This window comes from Vombatus ursinus, unplaced genomic scaffold (assembly GCF_900497805.2).
Source record: "Vombatus ursinus unplaced genomic scaffold, bare-nosed wombat genome assembly UNPS02014770.1, whole genome shotgun sequence".
NCBI lineage: Eukaryota > Metazoa > Chordata > Mammalia > Diprotodontia > Vombatidae > Vombatus > Vombatus ursinus.
Genome location: NW_020954548.1, coordinates 1,689,158 through 1,709,536, shown reverse-complemented (window position 1 = coordinate 1,709,536; position 20,379 = coordinate 1,689,158). Strand labels below are relative to the sequence as shown.

The window sequence follows — 20,379 nt, the reverse complement described above, 5'->3', positions numbered from 1 at the left end:
GAGAGATTGGAGGCAGAGAGAACAATCAGAAGGCTACTGCAATTGTCCGGGTATGAGGTGATGAAGGTCTGCACCAGGTTGTCAGATATATAAAATGGAGAGAAAGGGACAAATATGACCGTCTCCAAAAAAATATACTTTTTCTCCTACCCTGTATTTACCAAACTTGTTCTTCACCTACTGAATCATTCATTTCTTCTCAAGTAAGTGATGCAGACCTGCTGTCAGCTCACTGCTACTCCATTTCCACAACTCTTCCAATAAAGTAAGGATCATCAACTCAAACAATGTCTCTCATACTAAAGGAAGTGGGAATGGAAAACATGCAACTCCATTAAGATGGTACAGAATCAAGGGCACAGAGACAGTAAAGTACCTTGGATTCTGAATCATTAGTGTAACCCCTACCTTGAGACTCTGCTCCTACCCTAGACTTTCCTTTTCTAACTCAGTCTTATAGATTTTGGCATCCTAAACCTAGATTGATTCACTCACTTGCATTCCCAATCAAACCCTGCCACTCTTTGAAAAGAAGGGAATTAACTTAATCCTGGTAATTGCATCCACAATTTGGTTTTCTACCCCTCTAATGAAACTGTACTCATGGTCATTCCCTTAGCCAAATGCAGGTCACTAATTACTTCCTAATCGCCACATTCAATCCCACAATTCTTTCTCCTTTCTCTGAACTCTGTATTACAATCAGCCCCAAGCAGCTTAGTACACAACTATTCTATTTGATATGTGAGTCTTCTCCAATGAGACCATAAAGTTATTAAAGACAGAAATTTTATTTTATGCTCATCTTGTATTTCTCTTCCCAGCTGTACTGGGAACAAAGCAGGTATTAAGAAGTATTTATGAACTGACTGATAGTAAGTGATTTCCAAAAGAGAGAAGTAGGATTTTTCATACATTTTGCAATTTATGAATGTCTAACTCTTCTTTCAGAATGTTTGGCATGGAAAGAGGAGAGTAAAGGAGAGAGAAAGATGAGAGAAAGACAATGAGCATTTGCTATCTATAACCCTTGCATCAAGGATCAATACAATTTTCCTCAATTCTTTGCCCCTTAGGGCAGCTAGGTACCACAGTGGATAAAGTGCTAGTCCTGGAGTCAAGGAGACCTGAGTTCAAATCCAGCCTCAGATACTTATTAGCTGTGTGATCTTGGGCAAATCACTTACCCCTGTTTGCCTCAGTTCTCTCATTTGTAAAATGAGCTAGAAAAAGTAAATGGCAAACTACTCCAGTACCTTTGCCAAGAAAAGCCTAAAAGGGGTCATGAAGAGTTGACTTAACAACAACAGGATGAATGGCTTGGGGGGAAATTGCCTTTCCTATAATACTTTTGCATGTTAAAGATTATTAATTCTTTTTAAAGTTACTCTATGAAGGAAACCACATCTAAAAGTAACTGGTATTATGCCCCTCGTTTCCCCTTATACAAGATAAACTGAGTAAGACAAAAATGGAATAGTACCTAGGTCTGGAAACTCAAAAGAAGAAAAAAATATTAAAGAATAGATAAAACTTTCTGCATCTTTGCCCTCCTAGTGCATTCTACTGCCTTAAGGTTAGATTGGCATGACACCACAATATAGCCACTAAAGTTCTGTTTCCTCACTATGACATGGAAATAACCATAGCTTCTTGAAGAATACATGAATGGAATACAATCCCAGGCATGTCCTACTAAGATGGAAAAGTTTCAAGTGATAACTAAATTTAGGATGACCATCAAATTATTTGAGGGGAGAAGGCGGGAGTCTACAGCAACTCATGAAGCTATCTACTTAAGGTATGGAAGGGCTTTGACCTGAGCCAAACTTAAGGAATACATTCACCAATTAAATCGCAGCTTTTTTTTTTTTTAGGAAGTATTGGAATACCATCATGATGGCATAAACTCACTTAAACTAGTAATTAGATAGTTTCAACTAAACAAATCACAAGTAGAATTAATCTTTTTTCCTTTTAAAATTCTCAAATGGTAAAGTAGGCCAATACAGATGAACTGACATACATTTCCATAGCAGTCTTCATCGTCTTCAGACATAGCAGGTAAGTACGCTGTGAGCTTTGGAGGTGTCTGATGCTGAAGATCCTCCCACGTTATGGATTCAAAAAATGAGTGATCTTTAAGGGGCCCATACCCATCCATTTCTTCACAGCCTAATCGCTTTGTGGAATCTAAAACCTTAAAAAAAATCATAAGTAAATTCCCAGTGAGAAATTAATCAACAAACATTGATTAAATACCCACTATAAGCTTACATGCTAAGCACTGAAAAGATAATTCTTGTCAATTCATCTAAAGATGCATGGATAACATAACAACTAAAAGCTCTACCATAACCAACCAGTTTAGGACTACAAATTGTTTCTGTAAAATTTATTTTGCATACATTTCTTTCATCTCCATCTACCTATGTTTTCTTCTTACAGTTAGGAATGACTTACATAGCACAAACAAAAGCATTAGCAAACACACATATTACAATAATTTCCTAAATAAAAATGACCTGTAAATAAAGAAGGCTTTCATAGCAAAATAAAAGATTTAGCATAATCTATTTACAGACTTACTGAAACTTCCCTCATTCATTTCCTAAAAGCAATTTTAGCTCGCAGTCTTACACATCTATAATTTTGTCCAAAGGATTTAGTGAAATCATTCAGATTGGGTAAGGTAGCTATACCCATTCCCTAGGGAAAACTATAGGAAATACAAGAAAATAAGAGCCTGATGTGTTTAACAGTCTTCCATTTCTATAAAACATTTCTTATAATTAGCCACCAGCCTAGTTCTTAAATTCTAAAACAAGTCTGATAAAGGTCTACACAAATTTCCTGATTTGGCAAGGCTTTCTACAGTCAAAATACTATAGTCATCAGGGACGTCAGTTGTTAAAGTTCTAATAAACATTTTCTTACACTTTAAAACATTTTTACAGGTTACATGTTAACCTTTAAAAGCCTTTCCATAAAATACCAAAAAACTCCAGTCAACCTGCTTATTGTGAGAAGAATATTAGTACAACAAAAAGAACCCAAGAATGAGAGTTAGAAAACTTGAAGAATTCAAGTCCAAGCTCCAACATTTACTAGCTCTTTTGACCCTGGGCAAGAGACTTCACCCCCTCTAAGCCTCAGTTTTCCCATCTGTAAAATGGGGATAATACTTAGAATAGATGCTTCTCAGAGTTGTAAGGAAAGTACTTTATCAACAATCAGGCACTACCACATAAATGACATTTAAATGATTGTCCATAAAAGTCAGCTGAGTTAATTTACAGTGACCTATCTTGACAGCTATAATTGCTCCAGAATCAAAAAACTTCAAATGCTATTTAGAAATAATAATAATACAGAAAGCCTGGCTAACACAGGCCAAAGAGGACTATGGGCACTGTTTCCAAATACTGTCTACTTCCTGATTCAGCATGCATGGATAGGCACCAACCCTACTAATTACTTGAATTGTTTTCTTCTCCTTGCTTTCTATATCTGGTACAAAAAAGACCTGGCCCCCAAAGTGCTGATACAAAACCTATGCCACTACAGGTACCCTATGTGGGCATAAAGAGGTGTAGGAGGTTCTCATTTCAAAGACCCCACTGAGCAATCCTGTAATGCTTGCCCATTACTGGAACAATGTAAAACGCTCTGCTTAGGACTAGATTATGCTGTAATGCTAACGCCTAAGTAATTCAGAACTGTGACTGGTGCTGATTCATCCCACTAAAAACTGTACAAAAACCTACATATTCAGTCACCTTCTTCTGTCATCTGACCTTGGACAGCAAAGTCCAAACCTATGTTAAAGATAGCAAAGAAGCCCAAAAAAGGCAAAAACCACCCACATGTAACACTGTTAAGAGCTGTAACATTAACAAAAAGTTCTAACAATGTCTACCAAAACTCTAAAAGACACTTCACCTAAGATCACTAACTCCCAAACAACATGGTATGCCATCCATTCAAGTGTGAGAATTCCAACAGTTGAGTTTTCTTGCCAATAGACAAACCTCGAAATCAACCAAATAATAAGTATGGACTTCACGTTGATTTAAACCTAAATCCCGAGTAAAAGTCCTATTGAACTGGCATAGCTGACACAGTTGACACTTTGGTGACTTAGACACATTAAAGAGTATTAAAGATTAGACAATTTTCTTTTACTAGTTTCAATAATAAAAAAATTCTGAAATTAGAACTTATAATTTTATTGGCTATAATTCTAGCTAACAATAGCAGCTTACATCCATATAGCACTTTCTACTTTATAAAGTACTTCCATCAAAACATCCTGTAAAGTTAGTGTAACATCATCCTTATTATACAGATAAGTAAACTGAGGCTCAAAGAGGTAAAGGAACTTATTTGTGGTCATATGACTATTAAGTGGCAAAGTCAAAATTTGAACACAAATCCAGGGTTGGTCCATCACACCCATTATGAAAAACTTCACTAATTCTCACATCATACAGTTTTATTAACCGTAATCCAAGTCAAAGGATTACATTAAGTTACTAAAGCTTCTTCAACATAGGTGAAAAGAGAATTTTTACCCACGCTGTACCACAATAAAATGAGAAAAGTACTTACCAAAAGTTTTTCCACAAGATCTTTTGCCTTAGGGAAGAATTTTTCTGGAAAGTCATATTCCAATTTAATTATCTTCTGAAATATAAGATATTCGTTTCTGGCAAAACAAAAGCAAAATGATTCATCCCAGAATCATGCAAACAGGCACTACTACTAACTTCTTTGTTATTTTCTTTTTTTTGGACTGGTGTAGTCACATATACCAGTTATCTTCAGATCAAAAAGGTTGCTTACAGCCTTCGTAATCAGCTTTGAAGGTAAAGATTTCAATCCACAACTTGGATAGTCCATATTACCCACTCCTCTCCCCTAAAAAGGGGAAGTTCCCAAAAGGTCAGAGGGAACATTCTTATAGCTGTCACGTGTGTGGCTAAGAAAGCTGATCTCACTAACAAATAATGAATTTTAGTGTTGGAAAAAAATTTGAAGGTAATCTAAGCCAATCTCAACCCTCCTCTATAACATACCTAACCAGCTGTCATCTAGTCGGAAGGCCTCTCCATTGACAGGGAACATACTACCCAACAAAGAAACCCATTCTATTTTGGGACAAGTCTATTAATAAATTTTTCTTTATTACAAGCATAAGTCTGCCTTCCTACAATTCCAACTTATTGGTCCAACTTGTGCCTCCAGAAGCCTTGCTCCAATCACCCCTTACTCAACCAGCTATATCCCTGACCCTTTGACAAAAAATGCTCAAATAACCTGGTAACTTCAAAACTTCAAATATCTTTACCCCAGAATTTAAAAGAAGATATTGAATGTTTAATAATCTGTACTTAACTGCTAAAATTCATTTTGTTATAAGAATGTTGTTGGGAAAAATAAATAGAAAATAGTGAGATTTTTTAAAAAAAAATATTTAAGAAGAATACATTTCTCTTACCCCGCTCTAAATGGTGGTAATCCTGCTACAAGCTGGTATATTATACATCCGAGAGCCCAGAGGTCTGAACTTTAAAATAGGGGGGAAAAAAGGAGATCATATTTGAAAAGTACAAGTGACATAACACATTTCATATTTCAAATGGTAAGTTCTGTTAATATGCTTTGAAAGACAATTAAGTTCTCGCTTTTATCACGAATCATAGCTTTTCTTTTAAAACAAAAATTTGACAGCATAATCTTTGCCAATTTGACTTTTCATGCATTTCTGGTGCTTTTTCACTACTAAGTTCATTTTGACATATTAAAGATAAAATGATGATCAATATTATTTAGCTAAGTTGTGACTGTTTTGCTGTAAAAAGTACATGTGAGATTAAGAACAAACATACAGAAACAAATGAATACAGAAGCACACCATTTGATAAACCTAAAGACCCCAGTTACTGAGATAAGATTGACAAAAAATTGCTAGAAAAAACTAGAAATCAGTTTCACAAAAATTAGGTATAAACAAACATTGACACCATATAAGAAGATAAATGCCTAATGGATACATGACTTAGATATAAAAGAGGAAAGGCATCATAAGCATATAAGAGGAACAAGGAAGAAATTACCATTTAGAGAGGGGGAAGAGTTCATGACCAAACAAATGACAGAGAAGAGAGAGGATATCACAGAAGAAAAAATGGACAATTTTGAGTATTTATAATTTAAAAGTTGTCATACAAACAAAAGTAATGCAGTTAAAATTTTAACAGAGCAAAGGCTAACTAGAAAAAATTTTTGCAGCAACAAGACTAATAGCCACTCCCCAATTTATAATCAAAGGATATGAACAAGCAGTTTTCAAAGGAAGAAATACAACCTATCAACAGCAATATGAGAAAATACTCCGAATCATTTTAATTAGAGAAATGAAATTAAAGAAACTCTGAGGCTCCAAAGATGACAAAAGAGGAAAATGACAAAAGTTGGAGGATTTGAAAGAAAAAAGGCTCATTAATTCGCTTAAGTGGAGCGTGAACTCATACAACCCTAATGAATGGAAATTTGAAGCAAAGCTCAAAAAGTTACTAAACTACACTACACATACCTTTGAGCCAACTATTATACAACTAACTATAAGGCCTATGCAGCAAAGCGATACAAGAAAGAAAAGGGCACATATGTATAAAAATATTTGTAGCAACTCTTCATAAAAAGCAAAAGGTGAAAACTGAAGAGTTTTCACTTATTACAACACATGAATGTAAAAAAATATTGTCATAAGAAATGACAAAAACAACATATTTAGAGAAAACCAGGAAAACCTTTATGATCTAGTGAGGAAATGAACAGCCCTCACCAGCACATCATCAAGGGAAGCATGACCAGCAAACAAATAAACAAAAAAAGAATCTGATCATAAAAAGCTACTACAGTGGCAGGAAAGATGATGACAAAAACTCAGAAGATAATAACGTGAAAATAGCTACCAAAAAATCTCAAAGAAAAATGCTAATTGGAATCAAGCCCAACAAGAATTCCTGGGCTCAGAGTCTTAAAATCTAACCAACAGCTCACTAACATTCAGACTCTTTGAGAGCCTGCCCAATGTGACAGATGTTCTAATAAACTTTGTCGTTGGCTAAAAGAAGGCTCGAGTCGAATTCTTTTGCGGCAAGACCCATGTGTCATGATCTCGGGGTCCCAGCACCCCTAAACCTCATCATTTTGGTGGCCCGTACGAGGAAACTGCTTAACGCCAAGTTCTTCTCCAGCCAAGACTGGAACGTTGTAAGCCTCCCCCCCCGCCCCTTCTTGCTCTGCAGTTGGGGTTGCTCTCCAAGCACCAAGGCTTGGAGGTGCTTTTCGGGCAGAGTTACAAGGCTGTCTCACGCTCGGCCTTACACTCTCAGGCTCTCGGTCCACTGGGTCAGTTCGAGGTCATGGACCTGGGTACACCTTCCATAGCATAGAGGACAAGGACGGACACCCTGTCCAGAAGTGTATACCCAATTCTGTTAGTTTTCCTGATTGGTAATGGGTTTGTTTCAAGTTTCAAATTAGTGAACTTTCTGTATCAGTTATATCAAGCAACTTTTCATAATTTGGTTACTGCTAAAATAATTTGGCTATTGTTGGTTATTGTTTTAATGTGTAAACTCGTTTGGGTTTTGGCTTGCTGAGAATTTGCAACTGTATAGAAATGTCTAATGATTGGCTTTTTACACCAGGACAAATTTAAGTTTGAGATGTAAATCCTGAAAAAGTTTTTCCTAAGCTGTGATTAGTAAAACTTGCTGTTTGAGGTAAAAGCTCATAGGATTTTATTTTGAGTTATCTGATGGATCATAATCCATCCACCATCTGAGAGAAATGTCACAAGCTACTCAGAGAATGTGATACTGGTGGGAAGTCAGCATAAGGAAAAGCTGAGAGGACAATTTTAGCCTCAGTCTAAGATGGAATTCTCCTGGCTCAGTTTCCCCATTATGTTCCTTTGAAAGGGAATGTTACTCACTTGGCTATTCCTCAGTCAGGCTATGAGGTGGATTTGATACTGCACGGTTGGAAAACTTAATTATCTGAATCCAAACAGAGCTAAGGATGTTGTATCCTCTCATATTGGGCCCTAAATCTAGTCCCTGCTTTATATCTGGGCCCTGCAGTCTTTTCTGTTAGATTTGTGTCTTCCAGACTACAGGCCATTCATCTACAGCTGGTAGCAAACATCAGGTCCCAGCCAATGTCCCCCCTCCACATCGTTCCCTGGATGCACTCTGTGCTGGGTTCCAGTCAACCTCCTCTTTGAGACCCCCTCGAGGTGGGGACAGCTCTACACCCCTCGCCAGCAGGAAGCAGTTTCAGAAGCCAAGACCTTCGCCCCTTACCCCAAAAGAATTTGGGTCCCATTTGTTTGAGGGGGGAATGATGAGGATGGGATCTAGACCCCAAAAAGGAAAAACCCTGGACTTTCCCACATGGCCAAATCACCTGAGGCTATAATCCCATCAACTGGCTTTTCATGGTGGCTATACCCAATCTCCCAATTCTGTAACCCTTAACATAGCCTTGCCCTTCACTGTCTTACTTCCCTATGGCCCCAGGCCACTTCCCATGCCTTAATCCTATCTAGGCTCTCTGGGCCAAGGTGGTCCATGTCCCTAGAGTTCTATTACTTCATTGAATACTTGGCCATTCCTAGATCCCTTCTATAGTCTTTCTGTATATAAGGTCCATCTTGTGTCCATTAAGACACTCAGATTCTTAAAATCTAGCCAATAGCTCACTAACATTAGTCTGCCCAATATGACGGAAGTTCTAATAAACCTTGTCTTTGGCAGAAAAAAAAAAAAAAAAAAAAGAATTCCCGGGAACAGTTAAAGAAAGAGATAAGAGTGGTAGAGGAAAAATTGGGCAAAGAAATGAGAATAATGCAAGAAAATTATGAAAAGAGACTAAACAGCAGCAGCTAAGTGGTACAGTAGATAGAGCATCAGCCCTCAAGTCAGAAGGACCCAAGTTCAAATGTGACCTCAGACACATGACACTTAATAGCTGTGTGACCCTGGGCAAGTCACTTAACCCTGATTGCCTCACAGAGACAGAGAGAAAGAAATAGAGAGAGGGAGGGAGGAAGAGATGGAATGAGAGAGAGAGAGAATAAGAATTAACAACTTGGTAAAGAGGCACAAAAAAATACTGAAGAAAATAACACCTTAAAAAGTAGAATTGGCCTAACTGTAAAATAGGCACAAAAATTCACTAAAGAAAAGAACTTCTCAAAAAGGAGAATTGGCCAAATGGAAAAAGAAGTCCGAAATAGCACTAAAGAAAAAGAATTCCTTAATAATTAGAATTGGGAAAGTGGAAGCTAATTATGTTGTCAAACATCAAGAAACAAACAACAGAGGACTTTCAAACATTCCTGATGAAAAGACCAGAGCTGAATTGAAAATCTGACATTCAAACAAAAGACTCAAGAGAAGCATATAAAGGTAAACATGAAAGAGTAATCATAAGGGACTCAATAAAATTAAACTGTTTACATTCTTTTATGGGAAGATGATACTTGTAATTCCTAAGAAGTTTATCATTATTAGGGCAATTAAAAGGAGTTTACATAGAGAAAATGGGTATGAGTCAATGAAAGGGGTAAGAGAAAGGGGGGGATGATGATAAAGATGATGATGATAACAGCTAGCATTTAAAATGCTCCTACTATGTGCCAGGCACTGTGCTAAGCCCTGTATAAATATCTCATTTGATTCTCATAACAACCCTGGGAGGGACCTGCTATTATTATGCCCATTTTACAGTTGAAGAAACTGAAGCAAACAGAGGTTGAATGACTTGCCCAGAGTCATACAGCTAGTTAAGTTTCTGAGGTCAAATCTGAGGTCAAATTTGAATTCAGATTTTCCTGACTCCAGGTTCAATACTCTATTCACTGTATCATTTAGCTGCCTCATGTAAAGTTAGTTTTTATTAGGATGAAATTTCCACAACTTTTCTTCAGTAACTTGCCCAATTACTCTACCCCAAACTAACTTTACACATATACTAACGCTAAAACCTAACTCTACCTCATGCTATTAGCCAACCACTAAGTTATATATATGAGCAGTATCCTCTACTAGATTAAAATTCAAGACCTAGAACACAAAATTATGGCTTCTAAACACTGGGTTAAAAGAATCATCCAAAGACCAAAATCTTACACCATATGCCAAAATAAAGTCAAAATGGGTTCATGATTTAGATATAAAGGTTGATACTATAAGCAAACTGGGAGAGAAAAGAATAGTTCATCTGTCAGATTTCTGGAGAACAAAAGAATTTATGACTAAACAGGAAATAGAGAACATTATGAAATGCAAAATGGATAATTCTGATTATATTTAATTGAAAATTTTTTCACAAACAAAGCCAATGCAACCAAGATTAGGAGAGAAACAGAAAACTGGGAAAGAATTTTTACAACCAGTATCTCTGATAAGAGCCTTATTTCTAAAATATGTAGAGAACTAAGTCAAATTTATAAGAATATAAGTCATTTCCCAATTGATAAATGGTCAAATGACACGAACAGGCAGTTCTCAGATGAAGAAATTAAAGCCATCTATAGTCATATGAAAAAATGTTATAAATCATTATTGATTAGAGAAATGCAAATCAAAACAACTCTGAGGTACCATATCACACCTATCAGATTGGCCAACATGACAAAACAGGAAAATGATAAATGATGGAGAAGATGTGGGAAAACTGGAACACTAATGCATTGTTAGTGGAGTTGTGAACTGATCCAACCATTCTGGAGAGCAATTTGGAACTATGCCCAAAGGGCTATAAAAATGTGCACACTCTTTGATTCAGTAGTAGCACTTCTAGGGCTGTATCCCAAAGAGATCATACAAATAGGAAAAGAACCCACATGTACAAAAATATTTATAGCAGCTCTTTCTAGGGTGGCAAAGAATTAGAAATTGAAGGGGCAGCTAGGTGGTGAAGTAAACAGAGCACTGGAACTGGAGTCAGAAGGACCCAAGTTCAAATCCAGCCTCGGACTAGACACTTGACACTTACTAGCTCTGTGACCCTGGGCAAGTCACTTAACCCTAAGTGCCTGGCAAAAAAAAAAAAAAAGGATTGGAAATTGAGGGTTGAGGGGATGCCCATCAATTGGGGAATGGCTAAACAAGTTGTAGTATATGAATGTAATGGAATACTATTGTGCTATAAGAAATGGTAAACAGGCAGACTTCAGAAAAACCTGGAAAGACTTTCATGGACTGATGCTGAGTGAAGTGAGCAGAACCAGGAGAACATTGTACACAGTAACAGCCACATTGTGTGATGACTAACTCTGATAGATTTAGCCCTTCTCAGCAATGCAAGGATCTAAGACATCTCTAAAAGTCTCATGATGGAAAATGCTATCCACATCCAGAGAAAGAACTGTGGAGTTTAAATGCAGATCAAAGCATACTATTTGCTCTTTTTCTCTCTTCTGTTTTGTTTTGTTTCCTCTTTCTGGTGGTTCCTCCTATTGGTTCTAATTCTTCCTTACAACATGACTAATGGGAAAATATGTTTAATAGGAATGTATACATATAGCCTAAATCAGATTGCATACCATCTTGGGGAGGAAGGGGGAAGAGAGGGAAGAAAAATTTAAAACTCAAAATCTTATGGAAGTGATTGTTGAAAACTAAAAATAAATTTTAAAAAAATGAAAAAGAAATCATCCAAGTGACAGACTGAAATGAAATGAAATGAAAACAAATGATACTGAATTAGAAATCCCTCTAACACACGATAAAGTGGTTTAAAAACATCTGACTCTACCTAACACCTTCCCTCACCTCTGTCAATTAGGAAGGAACTGCTCTTCATCTGATCTCAATGAACTTTATGCTCCTCTTATGCACTCATTATATTTTAATTTACATTAAATTTATGTGTATCTATGGCTTATGCCCTCATCTAAATTGTAAACTCCACGAAGATACATACTGTTTCCCATTTCATCTTCTATCCCCTAAAATGGATTCTGCACATAGTGGGAAACTAATAAATGCTGAATGAATGAATAAATGTTGTTTGTTGAATGAACATACAACTAAAGTAAAAAACATTTTAAAAATTGATTGTAAGGTTGACAAGGAAATTAATCTACATTCACCTAAGATAGGACTAGTTGCTAATCAAAGGAGAATAGAAGGTTTCCTTGGCTGAGGAAAAATGCATAATCAGAGATACAGGGTAGAAAAAGAGATCTTGATTATATAAAATTTAAAAGTTTTTGCATAAATAAAATCAATAGAGTGAGATTGGGAGAAAGTATTTGCATTAAATACTTTCAGAATCTGTAATTTCATCAGTGTGGGTATTCTCTCCACAAAGATTACAATTGGGGGGGGGGCAGCTAGGTGGGGAACACTGGCCCTGGAATCAAGAGGACTTGAGTTCAAATTTGACCTCAGACATGTAACACTCACTAGCTGTGAGTCACTTAACCCCAATTGCCTCACCTCTCTCAAACTTGATTAGGGTGGTCCTTGAACCATGGACATATACAGTCAACTATCTGAAGTTTTTCTAGCTTGGTAGGATATGCCAGAGCTTAACCTCCAGGACAAAGCCTTTGAAAAACCAGGGTCACCAACATACCACAATGATGCATCAAAGGACAACTTTAATGAAGGGTGCATTAAATATCCGATAAAAGTTCTAACACTGAAAAATCTATAAGTGCTTTACACATCCATAAGACAATAAACCATTTCCTTTGCCCTCTTATCCTATCACCAGTCTTGTCTTACCAATCCTCAGCTTTAGGTTACTCAAACCATCTTCTGCCTTCATTCCTTACACCAGCTACTGAACATAAGAGAAAAATCACAAAATACCACTGACTGGACCCACTATAAATTTATGTTACATAATCTTAATTGAACCCTCACTGCAGCAATGCAATTCTTTTACATCTCCCCAATTCATGCACTATCCTACTTACCACAGCAACTCTTCCAAACCTTTTCACAGTTCCTCAAATCTCCCATAGTTCCTCATCCCCCCACCCTCTGAGCTAAGACCTTTGCCTCATTTGTCAATGAAAAATTAGAGGCCATTTGCAGAGAGCTAGAAAAGACCTAAGAGGTTATTGAGTCCAACCGCCTCCAACTAAGGTCCAAGGAATATAAAGATTCCACAAAAACAGATCCTATTTGTATGAAGTATTAAAGAGTGAAGAAATCAGGGTATACCCAAAGATAATACAAATCAAGTCAACACTGAGGGGTTAAAAAAAAAAATGGTAGTCAACTATGATAAGTCAGTGTCAGTACTATAATGCCAAAGGACACACCTCTCCTTTCTGGAAGGATCAATAAAACTAGCCTTGTCAAGCAGCTTGTTTGATGCAGAATTTGTTGGGAAATGGCTATTGCAGAAAAACAAATGATGGCAATTTTTTTTTTAAATCAAGTCACATACACAAAAGCAAACAAGACATTTGTTTTTCTATAGCTGACAGCTGATTTGAAAGGAGATACTCCCCCATTTGTGAAAATTACAGCAAAAATCCCTAAGAACTAGTAAGATGTCAACTTTTCCTTCTGAAAAGTTTAATAAGTTGGGGGGGGGGGGTTGTACCAGAGGGAGAACTGGGAAGGCAATCGGGGTTAAGTGACTTGCCTGGGGGTCACACAGCTAGTAAGTGGCTGAAGCTGGATTTGAACTGATTAAGAGGAGTCTTCCTGACTTCAGGCCTGGCACTCTGTCCCCTTCAGCACCTTGCTGCCCCAATATACCATTTTTGTGAAGTACAGAATTTCCCTCATTCATTAGCATAGACTATAGGGCACAGAAAATTTTAATAACTGCCAGCCCTTGATTGGTACAATTCTTAACTCCAGAATGGCAACTTATATATGCAACATTTATGACCATCTATTTCAACTGTCCATTATAAACTCCTTATGGATATTCAAAAAATGCAAAGCATCAATGCTTATACTAAAGTGGTCATACATTAAACCAAAAGAAGGGGCATGGGAGCCACCAAGGAGTCAGAAAAATTAAATAAGGCATAGCAGTTAAAAAGAACAATTTTACTGACTAAACACTAGCCACATAAATGCCTATAAAAACTTTACTCTGTGAAAAACTTGCCTAGTAAACAGTATTACCAGGGCCCTGAAGGCAAAAGCTTAAGAGAAATCTGAGAAGGTATTCACAGAAGCTCAGAATCACAGAAGATTGAAACTGGGAGGATACTATAATAATAATAATTTAATTCGACTTCCCTCCCCACTTTTCACTTAAGTAAATAAACTAAGATCTAAAAACATGAAATGAGTTGCCAAAAGATCTCTCAAGTGCCCAGAGAAATCTTTATTTAGATTAGAAGACAACCTTTGGCCTAGCTCCCCCCTCTTAAAGCACAGTTCTGAAAAAAATCGGCTAAAAAATTAACTTAAGGTTTTAAGAAAGCTAATTTTCAAACAGATACAAACTTAAAAAGAAATCTAGATAACACTTAAAGAGGTGCTAGACATTTGTCAGGAGTTGGTATATAAAGAGCATGTTTTTTTATCCTAGTCATACATCCTATCATCCATAAATGTGATGGGGAAATTATCTTTACCATCATTCTTATAATCACTCACATTTACTCACTCACATTTATAAAGTGTTTCAAAGTTAAAGTTACAAGACTGTTGTCAGGAATGTACTACAAGCAGTATTATTTTCATTTTAACAAGGTGAGAAAACTGAGATGTTAAGTAACTTTTCCACAGTCTTACAGTACATGGAAGAATTGAGACTTAATGACAGATTGTCAAGTTCCTTTACTTCTCTTTGTTCTAATATACTAAGAAACTGAAATGAATTATGATCCTAATAATGATGTAAACTCCCTAGGGCTACAACAATAAGGTTTATGTAAATAGGAAAGACTAAGGCACTCTTTTCTCCCACTCCTTCTGACATTGAAAATGTTCATCTTTTTTTTTCTAAAAGTGAAAGATCACACACAGTTCAAACCCCAAAACAATATAACCAAAGAACTGAAACAACAAATTAGCATAAATAAAGGAAAAATGTGAATCAAAACTAAAACCCAAGTTTCTTTCAGAAATGTTCTTAACCATTAAAAATTCATAAGAGTTATCTAGAATTCAACAAACATTCACATAGCTCAGCATTAGGAGAAAAACAAGAATAAATACGCCATGATTCTTATCCTTAATAGCAAAAATTAGCATAGATAATGCCTTAAAACCTAGACAGTACTATATATATATTATGTATATATACATATATATGTATGTATATAGCAATATATGTACTATATAACAGCAATATATGACCTTGCACAGCCCTCCCTCACTTAAATCCAAGTAACTTTCAAGTCCTGGCCTCACCTTTCTGATGTCATGGTCCTCTTCCAGAACGAAGGACCAACAACTGGCCAGTTCCAGTTGGTCTTCTTCTCCCTCTCTCCCTTCCCCTTCTTCCCTACCTTCCTTCTTTCTTTCCTCCCTTCTCTGCCCCCTTCACTTCCCTTCCTCTCCCTCTATCCACATAGGGTTTCATATCCTTACTTTCAGGTGCTCTGCCCAAAATAATGTAAATTTTAATGGCTGAAACCTAGCAAAATATCTCAGTGTTTACAGATATATTTCTTTCTTAAAGACCATGCCTTAAATGCAATTCACTCTGGCTCTCATTGATTAGCCAACATAGGTTCCAGACAGAGCCTCACTTAATGGTCATTGTTTGGGCCCCATAGTTCAGAGTGAATATAAATAGTAACTGTTTCTATTTTGGCCAGAAACCCAGAGGGTCTTACCCTCCCAGACTGATTATTATTTTGGGGGGGGGGGGATTAGGTAAAAAAGGTCATTTCTTACCTAGCCTTAACCATTGAATGGGCATTGCCTCAGACAAACTGAGACCTGGGAAAGACCTTCCCTTGAAAAGGCCATGGTCTCTCACTGCATCCACAACCATCTCCAGTTACCCTGATCTGTATCTTGCCACTAGACCCAGATGGCTCTGGAGGAGAAAGTTAGACTTTGCACAGTGCTCCCTCACTTAAATCCAATTCACTTGCAAGCAGGGCATCACCTTCCTGATGTTATGGTCTTCTTCAAGAAGAAAGGTCAAACAACAACAGCAACAAACTAAAGACTTAAAGTTTAATAGGACAAATGATAGCAGGTTACCTTTTACATGCAGATTTTTCTGTAAGCAGCTCTGGAGAAACATATTGTGCTGTTCCTACAAATGAGTTAGCCCTGGCTGATAAAGAGGAAAACAAAGAGAGAAAGAAAAAAAGTTAACTCTTAGAGACATCAAAACATAATCTATTCAAAAGTATTTCATATTTCAGATGGTATAGATAACACCCTTGATCTTACCATCAATCCAAAAGTATTCCATGATCAACATTTTTGAAATTTATTTATCCAACCGTTAAATATATCATTACATCACTCCTCATGCCTCACTCTTCAATCTATTCTCCATCCTCAATATGACCTCAGTTCCTGCACTCCTCAGGACTTTCCCAGGTCATCATTCCTTTTCTGGCTTCACTTTCCTCTCTTGTCAATCTTTTCCCTAGTTAATCAGTTTAACCTGACATGGTCCTCTACTCTCAAATCCTTTGTCCTTGTGTATCATTGCTGCTCACAATTTACCAAACCACAATTCCAAATTATTCTCATTATTTGCATCCTCTACTCCTAGAGTGTTAAACTTTGCTGATTCACTGAATGACAACCAAACTGAATGGGTCCACTACAAATTTGTATTACCTCATCTCAAAAAGAGCATCACTATCGAAAGACAAGCCTATTACTCCTCCCTAATTCATTCTCTATCCCACTCCCACAGCGACTGTTTCAAAATTTCTCTCCTGAAATCTCAGTCACTGGGGCTTCCTATTGTCCTCTCAGAAGAAGACCCTGCCCTATACTTTACTTGGGGGGGGGGGTGATGACAAAAACCCAAAAGTCATTGTCCATGGATTACTTTCCATTTCTAAACCTCTTAACATCATACCCCATTCTCTCCTTTACTCTAGTCACTGAAAAGGTAGCTCTTCTTGCCAATGCCAATCCCTCTGATTTGACTTTTGATCCCCATTCCCCCTCATCTCCTTCAGCAGACTGCCACCACAATCATTCTTTCTCTTTTTTTAATCTTCAGTCTCTCCCTATCTACTGGCTCATTCCCAGTCACCTACAAACATGTCGAGGTCTCCTTCATCCTTATAAAACATTCAATTGGCACTACTAACCCTACAAGCTATCATCCTCTATCTCCTCTCCTATTAACACCCAAGCCCCCAGCAAAAGTTGAATATACTCTTCCTCGCATCTCACTCCCTTCTCAAACCTTTAAATCTGACTTCCTGCCAACCTCATTACTGAACTGAATTTAACCTTTCTCCAAAGTTACCAATGATCTTTTAATTGCAAGATACAACAAGCTTTTCTGGATCCTCATCCTTCTCAACTTCTCTTCAGTATTTGACATTACTATACTCTTACCCTGGATACTCTTTCCTCTCTGAGTTTTTGTAATAATACTCTCTGATTTCTCATTCTAACTACTCATCTGACTACTTCACGTGCTGCAATACCATCCAAACTGGGATCCCTAATCATGTGTTTACCCAAAAGCTCTCATCTGAACCCTCTTCTTTTTCCTCTCCACATTCTTTTTTTTTTCCCTCTCCACATTCTCTCAATGAATTCACCAACTCCCTTCAGTTCAATTTTCATCTCTACACAAATGACTCCCAGATTTGGCTCCAGTCCTGCATCACCAAATATTTACTGGACATTTCCATATGGATTGTTTTATAGACATCTCAAAATTCAGTATGTCAAAAACAGAACTTCTTTTCTCCCTAAACCTACCCCTTGTCCTAAATTTCCTATGTCTATAAGAACACAGTGTCCTTACTGTCACATAAGTTTGCAACCTCAAAATCACCATTGAATCCTCACTCTCCCTTACCCCACATATCCAATCAGCTGCCATGCCTTAACTGATTCTACCTCTCTTATCCATCCCCTTCACTCTCTAGGGCACTTCCCATCTCTCTCCTGTACTATGTCCTTAGCTTCCTAATTAGTCCCCCCCTTGCCTTAAGTCTCCTCCCTCTCCAATCCATCCTCCACAGAGCTGCCAAAGTGATGTTCCTAAAGCACAGGTCTGCCTATATGTTTCCCAGTTCAATAAACTCTAGTGACTTCCTATTGCTTCTAGAAACAATTGCAACTCTTCAATTTAGCCTTTAAAGCCTCTCGTAACCTGGTTCCAATCTACCTTTACAGCTTCATACTTTTCTCCCTCTATTTCCCCCCTTCCCACAAAATCTTCAGTCCAGTCAACCTAGATTTTTTGCTATTCTTTACAAATGATATTTTATCTCCTTTTTGCAGGATGCCTACCATATCTGCAGTAGTACCCTCCTTCGCTTCCTCCTCTAGTTTCCTTCAAAACTCATCTCAAATATCTCCTACATGAAGTCTTTCTGGAATTCCTCAGATGTTTCTGCTCCCTCTAAAAAAGTTACCTTGCATTTATTTTGTACATATGTTGTATATGCTTGATGGGGACATAAAATAGGATCGTAGATTTAGAGTTAGAAGCAGCACTCGAGGTCATTGAGTCTTACAAATAAAGAAGCCAAGACACAGCAAGTTAAATGACTTGCCCACGGTAATAAAGCTAACAAGTAACTGAGGTAGAACTTGAACCTAGGGTCTTCCTGACTCCAAGTTCACTGATTTATCCCCTAAGCCATCCTGCCTCTCCAAGGTAAACATAAAGAACAGGACACATTGTCTCCTTGTAGAAAAAGTGAGCTCCTTCAGGACAGAGACTTTTTCATTTGTGTCTTTATAACACCAGCTCTAACAAAGTGCCTGGCACACAATAGGTGGATTCATTGATTGACCCAAAAAACACATTTTTCTATTACAAGGGAAATACTGTTTATTTTTATAAGAAACTGACAGACTTTTTATCTATTGTCCTTCACTATGCATCCTTATAATATGAATACTGGATACTTCTTACACTGATGTGGGATAAGAAAGTTAGGTTCTGAAGTTTAATAGTATATGTCTTATAGAAGAATTCCCAAAGAAACAGTTCAAATGACCAATAATCTGACTCAATTCTCAGAAACTAATTAACATAAAATGGTTTAAAGTCCATAGAAGTCTGCCACATCAAGGCAGTCAATCTCACTGGCTATCGTAGTAATATTCATTCTAAACTGACTTCTATTCTTTCAATTCAATTAAAAAACATATAATAAACACCTATTTTGTACATGGCAATGAACTGGTTTCTGAGGATACAAAAAGAAAATAATCCAAATGCCAACTATGTTGCAAAGCTGCGCCAGGCATTTGTGGAGGCAAAAGATGAAACAAAATATAGTCCTTGACCTCAAGAACCACTGTATCCTTACAATATGTCTCACACCCAAAAACTTCCTGGATTTCTCTCAATATACTTATTTGGCACTCATTCTCCCAAAGTGTCATATTTCAAATTAAATAAACATAGATTGTACATATCATAAAACATAATTGTAACTTTATATCCCCAATATTCTGTGGCCCCTTCTCTGATAGAGCTCAGGATTCAGAATCAGGAAGACCTGAGTTCAAATTCTGCTTAGACACCTACTAGTTCTATAATTCTAGGCAAGTTACCTAAATCTCTGCCTCAGTTTCTTCATCTGTAAAATGAAGACATTAATAGCACCTATCTCCCAGGGTTATTATGAGGTCCAAACAAGTTAATATTTGTAAAGCACTTTGCAAACCTAAAATACTACAAAAATGCTAATTTATATTATTATTGATAGGGATACACTAAGTACAGTAGAAAGATCACTGGACTAGGTGTCTGCTGAGTTCTTAAAGTGATGAACTGTATAAGCAAGTTATTTCCTTCAATTTTTCTATGTGTTTAAAAAAAAAATAGATTGGACTAACATATCCTTATCCTTCTAGCTCTAGTAATCTATTTGCAACAAACAAAATGGCTGCCTGGTTCCTCTTGTCCACTTCCTGAAAGGGCACAAGTGGCTTGGATAATACCTCACTGTTGAAGTCCAATACATCTTTTCTACATATTTATATCCTTGATACTTTTAAATTACAAGCTCTACTATTAGTTTTGGAATTACATAGTTCCACAACATTTTTATTCATTTTTACCAAGGATTTACTGCACAAACTATACAAAGAAGTAATTCAAATACAAAATAATTCAATACAAAACAAATAGATAATTCTGATTTATAACATTCAACAACCTTCAAATATAGTTTCTACTCCATAA

The 20,379-nt window shown here is 36.9% G+C and overlaps 1 protein-coding gene across 2 annotated transcripts in view; it reads right to left on the bottom strand.

Annotated features, from left to right (window-relative positions):
• Positions 1–20,379, bottom strand: part of LOC114043699 (3-phosphoinositide-dependent protein kinase 1) — a 92,720-nt gene that overhangs the window by 36,549 nt on the left and 35,792 nt on the right. For both annotated transcript variants that reach the window (XM_027862789.1, XM_027862790.1), the window contains 4 exons: positions 16,227–16,302; positions 5,501–5,569; positions 4,612–4,708; positions 2,027–2,200 (listed from right to left, as the gene is read on the bottom strand). In XM_027862789.1, coding sequence (XP_027718590.1) covers positions 2,027–2,200; positions 4,612–4,708; positions 5,501–5,569; positions 16,227–16,302 — 416 coding nt within the window. The remainder of the gene's footprint in view (positions 1–2,026; positions 2,201–4,611; positions 4,709–5,500; positions 5,570–16,226; positions 16,303–20,379) is intronic.